This window comes from Lagenorhynchus albirostris, chromosome 14 (genome assembly GCF_949774975.1).
Source record: "Lagenorhynchus albirostris chromosome 14, mLagAlb1.1, whole genome shotgun sequence".
NCBI lineage: Eukaryota > Metazoa > Chordata > Mammalia > Artiodactyla > Delphinidae > Lagenorhynchus > Lagenorhynchus albirostris.
Genome location: NC_083108.1, coordinates 80,110,933 through 80,133,729, shown reverse-complemented (window position 1 = coordinate 80,133,729; position 22,797 = coordinate 80,110,933). Strand labels below are relative to the sequence as shown.

The 22,797-nt window shown below is 45.6% G+C and overlaps 1 protein-coding gene across 2 annotated transcripts in view; it reads left to right on the top strand.

The window, feature by feature from the left end:
• The first annotated feature begins 21,442 nt into the window (after nt 1-21,442).
• Nucleotides 21,443-22,797, top strand: part of ATP2A2 (ATPase sarcoplasmic/endoplasmic reticulum Ca2+ transporting 2) — a 61,141-nt gene continuing 59,786 nt past the window's right edge. The window contains exon 1 of one of the 2 annotated variants that reach the window (XM_060170668.1): nt 21,443-22,126. In XM_060170668.1, the coding sequence (XP_060026651.1) occupies nt 22,009-22,126 (118 nt within the window). In that variant the 5' untranslated portion in view covers nt 21,443-22,008. The remainder of the gene's footprint in view (nt 22,127-22,797) is intronic. The other variant, XM_060170669.1, reaches the window with a different exon arrangement.

Below are 22,797 nucleotides of genomic sequence, written 5' to 3'. Positions count from 1 at the left end.
GTTCAGCCAGAGAGGCTGCTCCGTGATCAACTGTGTCCCTCCCTCTGTGCTCTGTGCTTCTGTACTAAGTACCTGGAGGCCCTTGTCCTGTCCACACTCAGGCATCACTTGGCCGAGATATCCATTGAGCTCCTCTAATCTTTCCCCACAACTCAGTCTCCCCCTCTCCTCACCCTCCACTTCATCCCTTGTTCCCCTAGCTTCTTAATCAAATTAAGGGAAAGAAGAGGATTTAGATAGGGTTACTAAATATGTTTCTGTTCAGGGGAGGGAGGAACAGAGGAGTCTGGAGGAGGAGGCAGAGTGTGAAATTCCTTAATGGAATGTGCTCTGAGAGCCTCCTTTCTCTAGAATAAGCCCCAGAATCGCCTATCTGGATAGAGTTTTCTCTTTGGCAAAGTGCTTTCACAAACATTATCTCATTATGATACAGGCCCAGGTGGCAGAGTGCCCACTCCCCGGAAAGGTCTGCCGAGGCCATCATGCCTCACAAGCTGGTCTGACCCTGGTCTACATATTTCACAGGACACCCTGGCCTCACAGGGGTGACTCGGCTTTCTGTGGAGCACGACACCCGTGGAGGGGCCACTCACAGATGGAGGTCACAGTTTTCCCTTCTGTGTTCTCCCCACATCAGATTTGGAATCTCTGGAAATTTTTTACTTTTTAAAAATGATAACGTGCTTATTGTAGAGATTTTTGAAAACACAGTACTTGTAAAGGAGAAAACAAAAATCACCCATAATCCACAACTTAACTGCTGGTAATGTTGTGAGGTAACTCCTTTACGTGTTTTTGAAATGCATGCATATATTTGTGTATATGTGTGTGCATTTGAAAAATGGGATTATATGCACACACATTATTTGTATTCTGCTTTTATATTTAATATGTTATTTTTGTGTTCCATTTCATCAAAAACTCTTCTGAAATATTATTTTAAAATAGCGTGAATTAGGATTTTTCCTTATTAAAAAATTATGCATGTCCATTATGAAATAATCATTGCCCACATTGATTGAGTCTCGTAATCAGCCAGAAACCCTGATCACATGATCACATTTAATTCTCACAGCAGCTCTCCTGGGTAGATACTGATAAACTCATTTTACAGGTAAATAGAGTGAGGCCTTGGAGAGGTAAAGAACTTGCCCCACTAGTAAAGACTTAAAATGCCCATGGGATTTCACACACATTTTTGGACCAAATTGCCTATACCAATGACCATATTCAATAACTGCATCATATTCTCCAATGTGGATTTATCATGATTAACTATTCTCTTTTGTTGGACATTTCAATTATTTTTTTGTTGTTATAATGAAGCAATGATCATCTCTGCATAAAACCATCTTTGTTCACATCTCTTGTTATTTCTTTAGTCATTTCCTAGAAGAATTACTGAGTCATCATTTTCAAGTCTTGTTACTTATTACCAAGTGACTTTCCAGAAAGCCAGTATGCACTCCCACCAGCATGCGTAAGATAAGTCCCTCTTTAAAAACAATTCAGTTTGGTAGGTGGAAATTGTATCTCTTTGATTTGATTTGCGTTTCCTTGATTACTAGTGAGGTTGAACTCTTCCCTCACGCACTCATTAGTCAGTTGTAGACCCATGAGTAAGCATCACGGAGAGCAGCTTGTCCTTCCTGCTGGCACTTACTTCTCTCTTGCTTTCACTCACTATCTCTGTTGATTTTGAGTTTCAGTCTGGACCCAGATAATTTAGGAGTGCATCAGCAAGGAGAAATTTTTTCATATTCAACATACCCAGGAGGACTTGGGTCTTCATGAAGAGTTGGGTCCCCATTTTGCCCCCTGCCCCCTCTTCTCACCCTCAGCCACACTGTGTAGCTCCCTCAGAATTACCCCACCTCAGAGCAAAGGTCAGATTTCAAGATTTCTCAGACCATTCTAGAGACAGTATAGTTTTATTCAGGAAGTAACTGAGCTAGAGCGCTGCTTTCTCTTCCCAAGAAACTTCCGTTCCTTTTGTTCTCAGGGGAGGTGAGACGGGGATGGGGCCAGGAATAAGAAACTGGTGTTCACAGCCCCTTGGCTGAGGCTGCCTGAGTTCCCCCTACCGAGCTTTGTGACAGGGACCCCACCCTCCTCCCGTCTTTGAGGAGCCCTTTGATCCCTCGAGTTAGGGAGGAATGCACTGTCATTTCCGATGGGTTGTGTAACCCTCTCTTCTGCCTGGAGCATGAGAAGCACAGAAGGTGCAGCAGCCCTGAGAGAGGCAGGTGCCAGCGGGTTAGTCACGTGCACCCTCAGAGTCCTGGAGGAGTTTGCACAAGAGTTCCTCGATTCAGCTCCAGCCTGAAATGCTGTCCGACAGGTGTGTTCACTTTGGGTTCAATCCTGCACCGCACTCACCCCGTCCTACCTGCTGTTCCTGGACCACCAAACGCTTCCTGCCAGGCTCCACATTGGGTTGTCCTCTTGCTGCCATCAGAGAACTTAGGAATCTCTCTTCTATGGACTCTCTCTCCTCTGCCAAGCTCCAGCTTTTAGCCCCCGCGTCCCCCATCCTCACCTCCACTTAGATCTTCCACTCAGGTTGTTGGACATTCAGTTCTGTCAGGTTTCCCTGCATGGAGCCAGAGGGGACTTTGAATCACTCCAGGCAGGGGAAGTGGAAAAAAGCAGAAATTTGGCCTGAGGACTGGACAGTAAGACCAATAAGACCTTTCCTCAGCCTCTTGATGTAACTCCTTTGTGTTTTTACATCAAAATCGTGTCTTTGACTCTATTCCCTACTTGAAGTCGTGTTACAGAAGGCTCCCTTCTGTTAAACTAGCCTATCTGAGCCCCAGTACATGGGTGGGGATGTTCCACACCGTGAAAATGTTGGCACTTATGAAGGGACAGTAATTATGAAAGGCATCAGAAAGCCAAAAACGGCACTCTGCTTGTGCTGGTAGGGTTTCAGAAGCATCACCTTTGAGTAGAGTAGCAGTTAGGATTTGGGAAACAAAGGTGTAGAGGTCATGCTTCTGACCCTTATGGGGTCATAACAATATAAAGTTGGACTGCAGGCCAAACAAGTGGTCACCCACAATGCTGTATGAATTCAGAGGAGGGAGTACCGCCAGATCCCACGCAGCCAGGAAGGCTTCGAAGAGGCAGCTCTTCAAGTTGGACCTTAAAGGCAAGATGTAAGACTTGAAAAGTGGCCTCGTGGAAGAGGACATTCCAGCAGGGGGTAAGGAACAAGCTAAAACATAGAGGTAGAAATGCAGTTGGCACATTTGGGAATTGCGAGATCATTCTAGCTGCTCCAGAACACATGTGCAGAGTACTGTTATCCATCAGGGTTCCACCAGAGAAACAACCAGTAGGTGATATATAGTAAGTGATTTATTGCGAGCAGTTGGCTTCTGTGATGGCGGGGGCTGTCCAGGAAAATCTGAAATCCATAGGGCAGGCTATCAGGAAGGGCAGATTGGAAGGAAATTGTCACACAGGAAGTGGAGCTGCTCTCCATGGGCAGAATTTCTTCTTCAAGGAAGCCTCAGCCTTGCTCTTAAGGTCTTTCAACTGATTAGATCAAGCCTACCCAAATTATCTAGAATAAATTCATTTACTTAAAGTCAGCTGATTTTTTTTCAGCTTTATTGAGGTATAATTGACAAATTGTTAGGTATTTAAAGTGTACATCATGATGATTTGATTACTATATGCATTATGAAAGGATTCCTTCCCATGTAGTTAATTAATACATCCATCTCACACACACACACACACACACACACACACACAGACACAGACACACACACACTATATATATATATATATATATATATATGTATATATATATATATATATATGGTGTGTGAGAGAATATTTGTTTTACTCCCTTTCCAAATTTCAGTTACATAATCGTTATCATCTATAGTTACCATGTCATACATTAGATCCTCACACTTTACTCATATTATAACTGAAAGTTTATACTCTTTTACCAACCTCTCACACCCCCTCATCCCCAGACCCTGGCAACCATTTTTCTACTCCCTGTTTCTTTGAGTTTGACTTTCCTTTTTTTTTAGATTCCACATATAAGTGATATCACACAGTATTTGTCTTTCCCTACCTGGTTTATTTCATTTAGCATAATGCCCTGAAGGTCCATCCATATTGTTGAAAATTGCAGGATTTCCTTCTTTCTTGTGGCTGGATACTATTCCAGTGTGTGTGTGTGTGTGTGTGTGTGTGTGTGTGTGTGTGTGTGTGTGTGGGCGTGTGTGTGCGCACCACATCTTCTTTATTCATTCATCCATTGACAGACACTTAGGTTGTTTCTTTATCTTGGCTGTTGCGAATAATGCTGCAATGAACATGGGAGTGCAAGAGTCTATATCCTGTTTTCATTTCCCTTGGATATATACCCAGAAATGGAGTTGCTGGATCATACAGTAGTTCTATTTTGAATTTTTTGAGGAGCCTTCATACTGTTTTCCATAGTGGCTGCACCAATTTACACTCCCACCTACACTGCACCAGGGTCCCCTTTTCTCCATATCCTCACCAACGCTTGTTATCTCTTGTCATTTTGATGACAGCCATTCTAACCGTTGTGAGGTTAAATCTCATTGTGGTTTTGATTTACATTTCCCTGATGTGAGTGATTTTGAGTGCCTTTTCATATATTGTGTTGGCCATTTGTATGCCTTCTTTGGAAAATGTTTATTCACTTCCTCTGTTCATTTTTATTTTTATTTATTTTTTTTTTTTTTGCGGTACGCGGGCCTCCCACTGCTGTGGCCTCTCCCGCTGAGGAGCACAGTCTCCAGACGCGCAGGCCCAGCGGCCATGGCTCACGGGCCCAGCCGCTCCGCGGCATGTGGGACCTTCCCGGACCGGGGCACGAACCCGCGTCCCCTGCATCAGCAGGCGGACTCCCAACCACTGCGCCACCAGGGAAGCCCTGTTCATTTTTAAATTGGGTTGTTTGGTTTTTTGCTATTGAGTTGTGTAAGTTCTTTATTTATTTTGAACATTACCCCTTATCAGATATATGACTTACAGATATTTTCTCCCATTCTGTAGCTTGCCTTTTCATTTTGTTGATGGTTTGCTTTTCTGTGCAGAAGCTTTTTAGTTTGATGTAGTCCCACTTGTCTATTTTTGCTTTTGCTTTTGGTGTCAAGTCCAAAAAATCATTGCCAAGACCAAAATGTCAAGGAGATAACCCCCTATGGTTTCTTCTAGGAGTTTTACAGTTTCAGTTCTTAAATTTAATTATTTAATCCATTTTGAGTTGATTTTTGTGTATGGTGTAAGATAGGGGTCCAGTTTCATTCTTTTGCATGTGGCAGTTCAGTTTTCCCAATACCATTTATTGAACAAACTACCCTTTCCCTATCGTATATTCTTTACTACTTTATTGTAAATTAATTGACCATTTATGCATGGGTTTATGTCTGGGCTCTCTATGCTGTTCCACTGATCTATGTGTCTGTCTTTATGCCAATACCATACTGTTTTGATTGTTATAGCTTTGTAATATAATTTGAAATTAGGACATGTGATGTCTCCAGTAAAGTCAACTGATTATGAATGTTAATCACATCTACAAAATACTTTCACAGCAACAATTGATATTTGATTGAATAACTTGAGACTGTAATCTAGCCAAGGTGACACATAAAACTGACCATCACAGCTACCAATCATAATGAAAATGGAAAGAGAGAATTGGGTCAACATGATTTTTCAAGGCATGAGACTGACATACATGAGTAAATTTATTACTACCTCCCCATGGAATCAGATTCCCATTATCTTTACCTATTCCCAGATTCTCTAACTGGTGTCTCTTTAATGGAAACTTAAGATTCAGAGAGGGAAATTAGGTTTATCATGAACCCCCTTTAGAGATGAAACCTCATTTTTCTAAGGCTAAATCGAGATAGGTTAGTTAATTGGTACAGGTTCCAGCCTACCCATGTTTCCAGCAGACAGCATCAATAAGTACTCAGCCCAAGAATTCTGGGCTAAGGGAGAAGACTGTTTTGAACCTTTTCTCTCTCCTCTCTTTCCAACTCTATCCATCACTGAAACTGGAGGATATGTTTCCAGAGGGTAAGAATAATGTTTGAAGGTCTTTGTTTCTCCTTCCATACCTGCCACCCTTCCTCACAAGTCTAAGGTGGACCTCTGAACCCCAGCAGGTCAAATCTACAGCTGAAGCCAAATGAATCAAGCATAGGTGGGAAGTTACTTGTGCTAGACCTACCCTGGTTAGAAGATGATTCAGGATTCCCAAGCTCAGGATTAGCAGTGAGCCAGCTTGCCCATTGATGGAGTGGTTGTACAAAAAAAAGAAACTCTAAGTTTTTGGTCCGATATGGAGCTTAAGGGAAAGATCTGAGCAAGGACTCCATCCTTCTGTGACTTGGGAATTGAATTGTGCATGACTCTGAGCTTTTCCCTTTAAGAGCTCAGTGCTATCAAACCCCTAGAGCTACAGGTGACCCTGAGGAGCAGGAGAACAGAAAGGAAGTTTCTACTAAAGGTTTAGATTCTGTGCACCTGGGCTTCTGAGAGCCAGTTTCACCCACTTCAGTGGCCTCAAGAGCAGAAAAATGACAGAATCAGGCCAACAAACTCCTTCTGACAGTTACATCTCCCTTCCTAGAAGAAAGAGGAGGAAAATAAGAAACAAGTGGCAATGCTTCCCAGATCCAGAATGTAAAAAGTAACCAATAGGGAATGTGAGATTGTTTGGCGACCATGAACTTGGGGCCTCTGCCTGAGCCCTGCTCCATCTGGAATCACTCTTGGAGGCTTAACCAAGGGGGCTGAATAGGGTGAAGTGGCCAGAACCCCGAGCACCTAGTGTAGCGAGTTGAATTAGCAGGATAGAGAGAACAGGTGGAAGGTGGGCTCACTAAACTGGTGGGGCAAAGCAGGGCAATATGGCAAGGATCAAAAGGAGGTGGACCACTACTGTTGATACGAATGTAAAATGGGGCAGCCTCTATGGAAAACAGGATAGAGGCTCCTAAAAAAATTAAAAATAGAACTACTATATGATCCAGCAATCCTACTTCTGGGGATATGTCCAAAAGAATTTAAAATGGGATCTCGAAGAGATTGGCACACCCATGTTCATTGCAACATTATTCACAATAGCCAGGAGGTGGAGGAAACCTACATGTCCATCAACAGATAAACAGGTAAAGAAAATGTGGTCTATCCATACAATGGAATGTTTTTCAGCCTTTAAAAAACATAAGGAAATTCTGGGGACTTCCCTGGTGGTCCAGTGGTTAAGAATCTTCCTGCCAATGCAGGGGACACGGGTTTGAGCCCCGGTCCAGGAAGATCCCACATGCCGCAGAGCAACTAAACCTGTGCACCACAACTACTGAGCCCACGCACCTAGAGCCCGTACTCCACAGCAAGAGAAGCCACTGCAATGAGAAGCCTGCACGCAACAACAAAGATCCAACGCAGCCAAAAATAAATAAATAAATAAATGTATTTTAAAAAACATAAGGAAATTCTCATACCTGCTACAATGTATGTGAACCTTGAGGACATTATGCTAAGTGAGATATGCGAGTCATAAAAAGACAAGTACTGCATGATTCCACTTATATGAGATATATAAAGTAGTCAAACTCTTAGAAACAGAAAGCAGAATGGTAGTGGCCAGGGGCTGTGGGGGAAGGGAAAGAGGGGCAGTGTTGTTCAATGGGTATAGAATTTCAGTCTTGCAGGATGAAAATGTTTTAGAGATCTGTTGTACGACAATGTGCACCTAGTTAATACTACTGGACTGTGCACTTGAAAATAGTTATGATGGTAAACCATTTTACCATGCTTTTTACCACAATTAACAAAACAAAAAAGAAGAGGGAGGGCACTGTACAATCCAATACACATGCCAAAAGTTAGCTCAGTAACGAAACTTGGGGTGAAAGCCTGTCTGCTGTGTAGCAGACCCCACACATGTGGCATGGCAGGCTCCCCTGTCACATCTCATCAGACCACCTGGCCCACCCTAGAACACAGTATCTGGAAGACCCAAAACATCTTCATACGCACTGGTCATTTTCCATGATACCACAAATTGAGTTTTTTCTTCTAATATTTTTGCAAATTTTGTTATATACTTCAATAACAATAGTAATAACTAACATTTATTGAAAACTTACACAAAGGAATTACATTGTGTATGATGAGCAAGGTGAAAATGAACTATAGTCAAAACCACCTCCGAAAGTCTCTTCAATTGCCAACAAAGTGCAATATATATGATTTAGTGTAAGCAACTCTCCCATACAGTATTTCTCAAGCAAACTAAAGCATAAGAATTATTGGGGTAGCTCAGAGGAAAGACCAAAAGGAAAGTTTATAAACAGGTGTCTGGGCATTCACACCATTCTGCCTTTACGATAACTGAAATATTCCCAATGGGGGATGGGGGTGGGGGTGAGTGAAAAATTCCTGCTGACCTGCAGGTTTTACTTGATTCTCTCTTAATACTAAGGCTCTATCAAAAGCCTGACAGGGCTTCCCTGGTGGCGCAGTGATTGAGAGTCCGCCTGCCGATGCAGGGGACACAGGTTCGTGCCCCGGTCCAGGAAGATCCCACATGCCGCGGAGCGGCTAGGCCTGTGAGCCATGGCCGCTGAGCCTGCGCGTCCGGAGCCTGTGCTCCGCAGCGGGAGAGGCCACAACAGTGAGAGGCCCGCGTACCGCAAAAAAAAAAAAAAAAAAAGCCTGACAATCGAGAAATGTCATCAGCCAAGTCCCCTGCAGTGCCAGACCCCATGGCAATGCTGGCTTCAGCTTTCTTCCAGGTAGGAGCAGCCTTCTCAGTCTGAAATTGGGGGTGGGACCTGACTTACACGAAGATGAATTCTCTACAGTGCAAACCAGAGAGTTTGTTTACAGGCACCTGCAGTGTGAAATTTGGCAGCTTTAAATGAAGTCTCATCAATTTTGGAAGCAGAGGAAAAAACAAACAGAGCTAAGTGTTTTGGGAAGAGAGAGAAAGTGAAATCCTCATCTTTGATTTTACCTGGGAAGCCTAACATTGTAAACTACTTATAAGATGGAATGTAGGGGAAAGGGAACAATGAGGATTTCAGCTTTTTCTGTGTGGTTTTACTTGTTTATTTAAAAAATATAAGTAACTACATAGCAAGAAAAATGAAGTAACCAGATCTACATATATCTTTGTGGATAAACCTAAAAAAAAAAAACTCATTAGTGGTAAGTAAAAATAGCAAGATGCAAGACATGCACAGAATTGGTGAGGTTTATGTAAATTGTTTTTGGATCTATATATCTGTAGTCAAAATATAAAAATATGCATGAGAATGACAAACTTCAAGTTCAGGGTGGAGGTTATCACTGGGAAAGCAAGGTGGAGAGTGAGTTCAAGGAGCTCACAAAGAAATCCCATGGTACAAATCATGTATTTCTTACACTGGATGGTGGGTATATATTATATTATTATTGTACTTTTTTTTATATGTCGAGCATGTTTCTTTAAAAGGGAGAGGGGGATATGGAGCCTCTGTATCCTCAGTTATGTTAATGATGTGTTTGTTGTTATGAGATTAAACCAAATGTTTTGTTTTAAAAGGGCTGCATCTTAAGGTGAACCTAAGACAAAGGTGTGTCTCTCAACAGCTGTACCAGGCGTTGTGCTCTGCACTTCGCATTCAGGAAATCTACATGAGGTAGATTCTGTTATCCGCATTTGACCAGTGAGGAACTAGGGACATTGGTTAAGTAGTTTGTCTAAGAGCATGCTTTCCTTACCAGGTGGCTGCAGTTCTCCGAATTTGTTTCCCCACAATTTGTGAAAGGTGGTATTTTGAAGACCTGTGATAACATGGAATCATGTAGCTAGAACAGGGCGAATCACAAGTTAAAACATCCCTGGGGAATTCCCTGGCAGTCCAGTGGTTGGCACTCTGAGCTTCCACTGCAGAGGGCACGGGTTCGATCCCTGGTCAGGGAACTAAGATCCTGTATGCCACGCGGCTCGGCCAAAAAAAAAAAAAAAAGTCCCTACTGTCTGACATCTACAAAGTAACCTCTGAGAGTATCATTAGCCTAAATCTGGGTCTAATGCACTAAGCCCTTTCCCTTCCTTCCCCACCCCAGTGCTCTTTTGTAATTGACATTCATTTGCCTGCTGTCAGGTATCTTTCACTCCCAGTGCCTACAGGCCCCTGACCTTGGGGGACTGGGAGAGCCAGTACCTAACTTTTCTTAGATTTCCACTGACTTCTCAAGTTTTTTTGTTTGTTTTTAATTTTTTGGCCGCACCACGCGACATGTGGAATCTTAGTTCCCCCACCAGGGATGGAACCCACGCCCCCTGCAGTGGAAGCTCGGAGTCTCAACCACTGGACTGCCAGGGGAGTCCCAACAAGTTTTTATTCTTGGTTACAGTGGGCTCCACGTGCACGTCTTACTTTATATCCCTTTTTCTGTGCACGTGGCGTTAGTTGGGCAATCATAATGCCTTTCTACCGTTATGGTTGGTACGGAAGAGAGTAATCAAACTCTCAATTCTAAACTTCGGTAAGATAAGGTCAGCAGCATGTGTGGTATCGGTATGGCACCCGCAAGGGAAAATGACTCTCGGTGGCTCACATTGTTTTGGGGCTTGTTTGTGTTGCCGTGCAGTTGTAATGGAAAATGAATAAAAATAAAAATCCCGGGGCCCATTTTGGCCAACGCTTGGGAATCTAATCCCACTGTCTTGGCAGAATTCCAGCTCAGGTCACTGCATTCTGCTGGCGGCAGCCTCCCTGTGCAGTTTTCAGTGGATGTAGCTTTCTGCTTTGCCTCTTTCTCAGCTGTCTGTGCAGTGAATTAATCAGCTGTCCCTTCCCCACCCTGAGGAGGGTGTAGTTCTGCGAGCCTCAGAATGATCCACTAGTGGGATCCTACCACAGCGGGAGTAGGAACTGATCTGGGACCAGCCACAGAGATATTTGCTACAGTCAAGATCTATGTGCATGTGTCTTTCTCTGAGTGCATTTATGCAGTCATTGAATCAAACTCCTAACATGAAGTTTTTTCAGCAATCATCTAGCTTCTTTCCAAAACTGTGTGCATATATTCCCTCCATTTGTTTTGTGGCCCTTTGTTATGCAAATTTAAATATTCCTTTATCTGAAGTACTTAGAAATTTATCTCCCTTCCACACATGTTTGCTTTTGTTGCTTCTTTTAATTGTTTTACAAATTTTTTTCTACTGTTTAACTCTCTTTCCCATAAGAAATTGATTGCATTTCATGGTGTGAGGAATAGCTCCAATCTAATTCTTCTCCATACAAATAATCTTCTATTCCCAACACTGTTTATTGAATAGTGATTTCTAATTGTATTACTTCAGCAAATGACTTAACCTCTCAGAATTAGCTGTGTCTGGAAAAATAGAGATGATAATGGTAACCTATCAGATGGGCTTGTCCTAAGGATGGAGTGAGACAACACATGCTTGGCAAATATGTGTCAAGTAAATGATGTCTTCCTTTTTGTCTCCTTTCCTTCCTTTTTATCTGCATTGGCCTTTTTTTTCTTTTCATGTGGGATCTTAGTTCCCTGACCTGGGATAGAACCAGCGCACCCTGCATTGGGAGCACCAGGGAAATCCAGCCTATTTTTTTCTAACCGACCCAAAGGTTGTCTATGCCAGGTTTTATATTAGGAAGGTACTAAGTAGAAAGGTTGGGGGAAGTAAGGAGAGGGTGAAGGCACTTTTCTTGAAAAGACCCATCCTCACAACACATGTACTTTCTTTGCTTTCGAGTCACCAGACTGTTTCTGCAGCTACCTCTCTGCCCAGTCAGAGAATCCTCTTAGAGGCTGTTCTTCTGAGGCCTCAAAATGCCCCCCTCTCCAAGCTGCCATGTCAGATCTCCGGGGGAAATCTGATTTTTGAGGACAAAGCTCTATGTGTGGGTTGTTTTATTTTGGGGGTAAGATGGGGGTAGGAGTTGGCCATGGGTTGGCATTCCGGGAAGAGGGAGGACTCTGCTGTCCTCTGATGAGTCATGGAAGAGAAACGCCTAATGTTTGCAAACAACTCCGGCCAAGCCTCTGCTTTCTTGTACTCCACCCATCCCCCATCTATGCAGATTGGACCCACCTGAGAAGTTTCTAACGTTAAACTTGAAGAGTAAAGCAGAGGCCCTGTGTTCTACCACCCTTTGAGATGGAAAGCAGCTAAGAGAAGGAGAGGCAGTTGTCTTGTACCTCTGGACTCCAGCAAGTGAGACACAAGACAGGACCTTACAATGAGTTTATCGGTCTCCAGGACACGATCTGGGTGGTGCAGGAGGACTAATTGAGCCAGCAGGGCTGTCCCCAAGGGGCCTGCGTGAGAGCACTCCCAATCAGCCCCACCTCGCAGAGGCGTGGGAGATGGAGAGAAGCCACGGGTGGGAGAAGGGAGCAAAAGGGATTGTGGGAAAGAAGGCAAAGGCTAGGAAGAGGGGAAAGATGAAGGCTGAGCAGGCTGGAGAGGGACAGGAGCGGCCGGGGTGTGCTGGGAGAGGACCACTGCCTCAGCCTCGGCAGCCTGCTGGAGCCAGATGGGGCTCGTGATGCATCCTCCCAGATGGCACGGATCAGCCTTGTCAGACATGCTTTCCTCAGGATACACAGTGTCCCCCACCCTCCCCCTCTCCAAAATCAGGAGAGAATCACAAGGTGACTTGGGAGGGCAGCCAACCTCCTGGGATCTTTTGTGAACTATCAGGTTAACTACAGCAGGATCACAGTAGGAGACCTAAACATGCCTCTGTCACCTCCACCCCACCCCCCCTTTTTTTTTCTATTGTGGAACATCAAGGGAGTGAGTTGGTCAGCTTGGGAACAAAGATCCTATTCTAGGAATTTGTCCACTGCAACTCTATCCACTGCATTCACAGTCCTTGGATTTCTGCCCGTCGTCGGAAACTCTACCTGCTCACTGTGCTACCACTACTGCTAGAGCAACACCCTGGCACCTGGCAGGGAAGGGGGAACTCATCATTTAAAATTAAAAATCGCATTTAATCACTGTTCATTTTTCTACCAGGTTCAGGAGGCCCTGTCATCTCTGCATTTTAAGCATTTTGCTGTTTAAGGTCTGAGTACCTTGGTGGTGGGGCGGGGTGAGGAAGGAGGGCAGTGGAGGAGAACTTTTGAAATCTTTCCACAAAAATCAAAGAACAAACCGACTGGAGGGAAAAAATAGCTGCTATATTTAAACTACATTATCCCATCAGGGAGCTATGGTTTTGAAAACCATTCCACAGTACTTTGTTTGGCACTGTGCTGTATGGGTTTCTCTTCTTTAATTTTTTTTTTTAAATGGCAACTTTTTTTTCCCCCCAGAGCAGTAATAGCAAAGGAAGTGAAGGGCCTCATTAATTGATGGCGGTAGACAGACATGTACTGAGCACCTGCCACATGGGCCACACTGTGCTAGGCACTGGGGACACAAATAAGGGACACTCAAAGTCCTTAAAGCAAATAATTATCACACGTTCATTCATCACTGTGCATATATCCTAAATGCATATGATCCCTGCTCTCCTGGAGTTTATAATCAGGTGAGTAAGTGCTAGTGATGAGTGCGGTAGAAGAGTACTCTTTGGGTCTGTCTCCTTTGCTCTTCCTCCTGCCCTGAATGCTGTTGTCTCAGCTCTGAATATGCAAACGGACGTATATTATTCACGGCTCACTTCTCCGAGGGAGGGTCGCCCCAGCCCCCACCCCCACCCCCACCCCTGTCATTCTCACAGGAGTCCAAGCCCCAGTCAAATGGCAAAGTCAGGTAGAGAGCTGGGTGTAGGAGTCTGGACATACAAATGGGTGTGTCATCAATATTTTGGTGCCGTTTAAACCAGTGGGCCTAAGGCAAAATCCAGATAGAGAAGAAGGCTAAGTCCTCAGTGGTAGGACACTGCACATTTCAGGTTGAGTAGGAGATGGGGAGATGTGTGAAAAGAAGGCTGTAAAGGATCAGCCAGAGAAGTAAGAAGTAAACCTGAGTTACTGTAGTAGAGCTGAGTGATATACATAGTGCTGCGTGGGACACAGAAGAAGGAGCAAGTAATTTTCTGGGTGGTGAGGAAGGAAGTGATGGAGCGGGTCCTTATCAGGGAAGGCTTCCCAAATGGGGTAGGATTTGAGCCTTCATTTTGAAGGCTGATTAAGCATTCACCAGGCATATCCAAGCAGGAACCTCTGAGCAGAGATGCAGAGGAACAGGTAATGATCCACTGTGGCAGGAGCTTAGAATCGGAGGGGAGGTTGTGGTGGATATAGGGCAGATGAAACTGAAAGCTGCAATGGAATAATCTAGGGCATCTCCAAACAAGGTTTCCAGTGCTCCATGCTAGTTACCTCCGCTTCCTCCAAGTCTGTTAGATCTTTGACTTTTCTTGGTGAAGTACACATCTTTGGTTTTGCTAGCCCAACATCCGTTCCCCCCCTTCTGGTAACAGCACCAGGACCTTCCTCTGGGGTATTGTTTTTCAGGGTGTGGGTCCTGAAGTTGCAGCATTGACATCACGTGGCAACTTGTTAGAAATGCAAATTCTTGGTCTCCATCCCAGACCTACTGAATGAGAATTCTGGAGGTAGGGACCCCGCAGTCTGTTTTCACAAGCCACCCAGGTGATGTTGATGCATGCCAAAGTTTGAAAACCACTGCTTTGGGGACCCACTTCTCCCCCCACTCTCTGTCCATGAAGTTCAGGTAGAGCTGACCACAATCCCTGCTTCCAGGGGTGGACACATGACCCAGAGAAAATATTAGCCCTTTCCTTCCATTGAGATTGCTAAACTTGGTGGACTGTAAACTGGAGATGCTGGGGGTCATATCTGCTACCACCTGGAGAGAACTCACAAGACTGTAAAAAGCAAAGCAAAACAGAGTTTTGCTTTGAGATTCTCAGTTACTTTATCTGAGCACCTGGATCAAGCTGTTCTGAATTTGGAGTCTATTCCCCAATAAGTCCTTTTTTTTTATAAGCATAAGCTAATAAGTTGGTCTTTTGACACTTAGCCATCAAAAGAATGCTTATCAATGGGAGAGGGCCAAATTCTGGAAAAGACATTCTGTTAAGTTTAGCAAATTCTCAGATGTTAAACTTATAGTTTGTGGGCATGTAGAAAAAGTGGTGGTCACTAGGTACTGACATGTGATCAGTAACACAAGCCATGCCAAACGGGACACATGTCTGTGAAAAGATCACTAGAATATGGACTGCTGTAGACAATTTACTTAGATCTTAGCAACACATTCGACAGAGTCCTCTCGTTAAGTTCTTATGGACCAGTAGAGAAATGTAGGCTAGATAATAATACAGTGGACCAACATCTCATAATTACCTTAAGACACTTTAATTTATGTATGGTCAGGCCACTCAAGATGGCTGTTCTCTTGCTCTCTGTACATCTCCTGCCTGACCAGTGCCAGCTTCACCTATACCCACACACATGACTGACCTTCCTATGTACTTGCCTCAGCTAGTGATATCTTATCAAAGGGTTGGTGAGGGGCATGCCCCTCTGCTGGTTTCCCTGGTAACTAATGAGCCAACCTGACGTCAATCTCCCATTCCCCTGGGGAGCAAAGACTGCCACCATGTCCTGCCCGCAGTGGGGTTCTCGCTCCAGGACCTCGCTTCAGACGTGTAAGCTCCCCTATCCATCAAACCGTTGATGTCTCTGTTGCTAACTTGGCTCTTTCTTTGGTCTTGAAGCTGGACAAGTGCAGGCCTTGTAGGCCTGTAAGGGGGCCGCCCAACAATTTACAGAACAAAGAATGTAAATACTGCAGGCGATTTTGCCTGGCATTCGACTCAACCAGCATGTGTTCTGGAGTCCGTGAGAGACAGCAGGTGTGAGTAAGTTGGATAGCCTTAATTCCCACTTACCTTTCAGTGCAAACACCTTACTGTGCCAGTTCTGAGTCTAGGTCGTAAATATGTATTTTTCATATATCATGATCCTTAAGTCACGCTGACTACATCAGGTGCTCAACCAAAAGAATGACCTGTATAATAATGTGTCATGGGAGGTAAAGAGGCAAGAGACTGCATTATAAGATTTTTACTTTCCTGACTTTGGGACCTGTAGTCAAGTTGATTTATAGCAGTTGACAGAAGTCATGCTTATCAAATTTGTGTGTAACCCAAGTTCGGGCATATGGCTAAAACATCACGTGAAGACTCCAGAAGACCACAGCGGACTGCAAAGATGGGCCAAAGTGAACAGGAGAACACTCCATTACAGTCAGAGTTCAGTGCCTGGGTTAAAAAGAATCAACAGTGCAAGTAGACGATGGGAAGATTAAATGACTGCAGTTTATATATACAGGACTCATTTTTGAACTGATAACACAAATCAGCAATGTGCAGGGGGAAGCATTGAAACAAAGGTGCACAGTGATAACTCCACCGCAAGATCCTTTCCAGACTTCTGTCTTCAGTGTTGGGTGTCTCCGCGACTGGACGACAAGGATGCTGAGGGGTTGCAGACTCCCGCTATACAAGGCACAGCTCAGAGACAGAGCTGTTCTTTTTAGCAGAGAAAAAAGACTCTTAAAAAGTAAATAAATATCTTGAAGTACTGGAAGAGATCACACACAGAGGAGGGATTAAACTTATTCAGAGTTATTCCAAAGGGCTAAACAAGAACCAATGTATAGGAGAAGTTGTTAATGGGAGGTGGATTCAGCCCAGAATGAGATGGCTTTAATGATTAGAGCTGTCCAAATATGGAACAGACTGCCTTTTACCATCTCCATTGCCTTACAGGAGGGTTGTAGAGCGTTGGGAAGTTAGCATGTCATTCTTTTCTACTGGGCCTTTTCTATCTACCTAGCTTTTTAAACCAGCCTGCCTACTACCAGATAATATCCTCCTTTATTAATTCCTTTGAGGTTCTTTGATCAACTCATCCATCTTTCTGAATCACAGTTTCTCTTTTTTCCTCTCCCTGTCCCCAACCGACTGAAAATAGCTACAATCCTTGGTGAAAAATAGAGTACAGTTGACCCTTGAACAACAGGGGGCTTAGAGGCGCCCACCCTCCATGAGGTTGAAAGTCCGAGTTGGCCCACATATACAGTTCCTCCACATCTGTAGTTCCAAATCTGAGGATTCAACCAACCACAGGCAGATCATACAGTACTTCAGTATTCATTATAGAAAAAAATATGCATGGGAGTGGACCCACACAGTTCAAACCTGTGTTGTTCAAGGGTCAACTGTATTTCTAAAACCCATTCTTACTTTGTTTAACCTTATTAACAAGAAGCATGTGTATAAAATACATCGAGCATAAGTCTATTTCTACTTAAGAGTAAATCTTTCTGCCTTTGGGAGGCTATGTTTTGCTAAATTTTGGCAACCTCTAAATAACAGGTTTCACCCCAATGTTCATTGCAGCACTATTTACCATAGCCAGGTCATGGAAGCAACCTAAATGTCTATCGACTGATGAATTGATAAAGAAGGTGTAGTACATATATACAATGGGATATTAGCCATAAAAAGGAATGAAATTGGGTCATTTGTAAAGATGTGGGTGGACCTAGAGACTGTCATACAGAGGGAAGTAAGTCAGAAAAACAAATATCATATATTGCATATATGTGGAATATAGAAAAATGGTACAGATGAACCATTGAAAGGCAAACATAGAGACACAGATGTAGAAAACAAACGTATGGACACCAAGGGGGGAAGGAGGGTGGGATGAACTGGGAGATTGGGATTGACATATATACACTAATATGTAAAAAGTAGATAACTAATGAGAACCTGCTGTATAGCACAGGGAACTCTACTCAGTGGTCTATGGTGACCTAGATGGGAAGCAAATCCAAAAAAGAGGGGATATATGTATACGTAGAGCTGATTCACTTCACTGTACAGCAGAAACTAACAGAACATTGTAAAGCAACTATACCTCAATTTAAAAAGAAAAACCATGGTGACATTATAAAAATAAATAAATAAATAAATAAACAACAGGTTTCAGAGACACCAATGGGTTGAGGAACCAAGGGCATAATTAGTATGTGATACAGAAGGGGCCAGTCCCAGGCTGTAAAGCACACTGTTTCAGTTTAAGGGAATACAGACCATCCCTGACTTATGATGGTTTGACCTACAATTTTTCAACTTCAAGATGGTGCGAAAGCAATACACATTCAGTAGAAACTGAATTTTGATCTTTTCCCAGGCTATCAATACGCAGTACCATCCTCTCTTAAGATGCTGGGCAGCGGCAGCGAGCTGCAGCTCCCAATCAGCTGTGCAGATCACAAGGGTAAACACTGATACACTTAAAACCATTCTGTTTTTCACTTTAAATAAATTACATGAGATATTCAGTACTTTATTATAAAATAGGTATTGTGTTAGATGATTTTGCCCAACTGTAGGCTAATGTGTGCTGAGCACATTGAAGGTAGGCTAGACTAAGCTATGAAGCTCAGTAGGTTAGGTGTCTTACGTACATTTTCGAATTATGATATTTTCAACTTATGATGGGTTTATCAGGCCGTAATCCCATGGTGCATTGAGGAATACCTGTATTCCAATCTCCAGGAAATAGCAGATTTGCAAAGAACAGTCTGGTAACACGACCAATGTGAACTTAGACATTACTTGTCTCTGAGAAACCTATAATGCTGCCTCACTTTGTTTTTTGTTTGTCTGCTTTTAATATTTGTCTGCGCTGGGTCTTAGTTGCGGCACGCAGGAACTTCGGTGCCGCATGCGGGATCTTTGGTTGCAGCATGTGGGATCTAGTTCCCTGACCAGGGATCGAACCCAGGCCCCCTGCATTGGGAGTGCTGAGTCTTAGCCACTGGACCACCAGGGAAGTCCCTGTTTGTTCGTTTTAAGCCTAACCTTCACAGCCATTCACATGAGGCAAGTAGTTCAGAGGCCTTCTGATTTACATCACATACTGGAAATCAATAAACTTGAGTTCAGCAAAAATTTGCTGGGGTCCTCTCAAAGCCAGGCCCTTTGCAAGTCACTGATAGATCAGGGATGGTGGGGCTCTTTCATTCACTCAAATAGTAGGCATTCAATAAATGATGAGTGTATACCAGGGGACTCCTATATCCTGAAGATGGACAAGCTAGACAAGACATGCTGTTCTCATGGAGCTTACATCCTAGTAGGGGGAGACAGGCAGTAAACAGCTAAGCAAAAAATACAACATCAGAGATAAGTGCTGTGAAGAAAATAAAACAATAATGTGATAGCGAGGGTGACTGGGGAGGGTAGCCCTTTTAGTCAAGACATCTCTGAGGAGGTAACATGTAAGCTGAAATCTGAACAATAACAAGGAGCTCGAAGATCTGGGGAAGAGCATTCAGTACAAAAGCACAGATCAGGAACCTCCCAAGAAGCTCAAGAAGCAGAAGCACTTACAACCCCAAGCAGAGACCAAGCCACAGAACGGAGATCCAAAGTCAAATGCTCAAGATAATTTCCAGGCTGAGAAAGGTAACAATCCTCCTGCCTGGAGTGCTTTTACACTTGCTGGGGTGAGGCAGAAGAGTTGGTAAGAAGTGGTGCAGGGGCTTCCCTGGTGGCGCAGTGGTTGGGAGTCCGCCTGCCGATGCGGGGGACACGGGTTCGTGCCCCGGTTCGGGAGGATCCCGCATGCCGCGGAGCGGCTGGGCCCATGAGCCATGGCCGCTGAGGCTGCGCGTCCGGGGCCTGTGCTCCGCAGCGGGAGAGGCCGCAGCGGTGAGAGGCCCGCGTACCGCAAAAAAAAAAAAAAAAGAAGTGGTGCAGACCTGGTCTGAGGGGGAAAAGAACCACCAGCCCTCCATTACCACACCCCCCCACCGTGCAGCCACGTGTCCCTGCTGGAAGAGGCTCCAATCCTGTGACCTAACCAGTTTTCATTTTGCTTCTCTTAGTGCATTGCCATACACTAGAATTTTTGTTTATTTCATGTAGGGTTTTGTTGGTCCTTTTCCAAGTATCAATTAAAACTGTATACCAGCCTCCACTCCTTGGAAATAATTAAATGAAATGACAAAATGACGTGCCTGATTTTTTCAGCTAGGTAATGTACTGTGATTTGCATCTGTTAAAGGACTTTAAGTCCTGAAGCTGAGCCATCTGGGACAACTGAGGTGATTTTTGTTCTGCCTTGGCTCCTGTGGATGGTACACCATAGCCAAACACAAAAGTGGACTAGATGCTTCATTCTGCAACATAGTCCCTTAAGAAAACTGCCCTTTGTGATGCGAATGTGTTCACCTTTTGCTCAAGAATTCAATGCGAAGGTCCTTTTCTCTGTTGTCTAATTTTTTTATATTGGCGAAATTCCCTTTATCTTGCTGTTACATAGGTTTTCTTTTTTTTAATTTACTTTTTATTTTATATTATAGTTGATTTACAATGTTGTGTTAGTTTCAGGTGTACAGCTAAGTGATTTAGTTATATATATGTTTTTTCTCAGATTCTTTTCCCATTTAGGTTATTACAGAATATTGAGAAGAGTTCCTTGTGCTATACTGTAGGTCCTTGTTGAGGTAGGTTTTCTACAGACCTCAAGAGCAAATCATCTGTGGTTTAAGAATAGATTTTTGGATTAAAGTCCTTTTTTCCCCTATTGGGGAAAGGGGCAGTCTAGAAAATAGCCTTAATCAATGCCCAAGCGAGGCACCTTCTAGCACAACTCTCGCTTATTTAGCAGTTACAGTAGCGTAATCTGTGACTTCCATGCAGACATGTTATCAAATCTGTGTGTGATATTAAAAACAATATGGGATGCGGTGTTCCTGAAGCGACAGATGAGGGATTTTGGCCGTGTGGGAAGTGAACTGCGGAATTCCTCCCCTCGGTTCCTAAGAGGGGCTCTGAAGTACACAGATTGGGTTGCACAGTGCGGCCCTGGGGGGTGGAGGGCAAGGGGACGAGCCAAGGACACCAACCCCAGCGCGCTTCGGTGAAGCTCTGCGCCGACCGAGTTCGTAAGGTTCCTCGGCCTCGCCTTCCCAATCACCCACCCCAACCCGAGGCCGACTCTTAAGGGTAGGCAGTTCCCTTGGGGCAGCGAGTGCAGGGAGCCCACGCGAGCCCTCCACCTCCCTGGGTTCTACGTCTACAGGTGATTGAACCGGGCGGGAATCGAGATCCGCATTAGCCAAAGAGAGGCGGAGAGCTCTCCGCCGAACAGCCGATCAGAGCGCGCAGGGCGCGGGCACGCCAGCTTCGATCCGGGTTCCTGGGGGCGGTTCGAGGGAGGAGGCGGGGCTTGCGCGGCCGCGTGGGCGCAAGTCGCGCGGGAGGGAGGGAGCCTGAGGGAGGGGGCGGGGCCGCGCCTCCCGCGCCGCGCTGGGCCCTCTCGGCCAATGAGCGGCGTCCACATGCCGCGGCGGCGGCGAGAGGGGAGGCAGCGGCGGATAAATGCTATTAGAGCAGCCGCCGCGGAGCCGTCCCCGACGCCACCTCCTTCCCCTCCGCTGCGGTTTCCTCTACTGCTGCCGGGGGTGCAGAGCTGAGGGGACAGGGCGAGCGCGCCGCGCATCACCCCGCCGGCTCTCCTCCGTTGCTCCGTTCCGCTGTCAGGGGTCGACCGAGCGCCCCCTCTACCGGCCCGGGCGGGGCCGAGAATCACCTCAGGAGCACGGGGAGGGGGCCTAGGGGCCGCGGCCTGCACTCCCGGCGGGCGGTTGAGGGTGAAGGAGGCCCTCCCTTCTGACGAGGGGAGGGAGGGTCGGGAGGCCCCACCACCACCGTCCAGCTGTGCCCGGGGCGGGCGCCGGCGAGGGCCGGGCTGCGAGAGGGGCGGTTGCTGGGGGAGGGGGTGCGGGGTGATTTAGCGCCCGGCGAGGCGGAAGCGGCCGGAGTAGGAGAAGGAGGGGGGAGAGACCAGTCCGCGCCTGGGCGCCCGGGGTGGCACGAGCCCGCGGCCCGAGTGCGAGGCGGAGGCGAGGAGGCCGCGGGGACTGGAGGCGAGGCCGGCCGGGCCCCCGCAGCCATGGAGAACGCGCACACAAAGACGGTAGAGGAAGTGCTGGGTCACTTCGGCGTCAACGAGAGCACAGGGCTGAGCCTGGAGCAGGTCAAGAAGCTCAAGGAGAGATGGGGCTCCAACGGTAGGTGCCCGGCGCCGGGGCTGCAGCGGCGCCGCGCGGCTAGGCGCGGGCCCGAGAGCCAGGAAAGATGGCTGACTGAGCTCCACCTCGTGGGTTTCGGCTCCGCGCCTGACTAGGGCTGCAGGCGGCGGGTTGAGCCCGTGCGACGGCCCTGCGGGAGAGGGGTTGCAGGCTGGGGGCTCCGGCGTCGGGTCTGCGCCTCCTCTCGACTTCCTCGCGGCTCCAGCCCTTGACCTTCCCCGCACGCAGTTAGCTCCGCGGCTTCTCACCAGCAGCAGCCGGCCCCGGCGGAGGGAGGGATGAGCCTCTTGCATCTGGGTTGAGCCCTGCGAGACATTTTCTCGTCCCTACCCGGTTTATGAGGCGTTGTAGTTGAGAATGCCTCTGACCGTTCTTGTACTACCCAAAGTTACACATCTGGCAGAAGTGATGACAGGGCTGAAATGACTCCTTGTTTCAGGAGACTTACTTAGGTGGTGATGAGATTTCACGTTTCGGAGTAGATCAATACAACAAATACTGCATATTTTCTTGAGGTACCATTTTGGTATGGTTTCTGTTAAATATGGTTGAATGTTCATATATCTAGGTGCGTCTTTCAAAGGCAGTGATAATTTAGTAATTTTTGTAAAGACAGAGTGCTAAAATGTTTTTTTTTCCCCTCTCTTGAC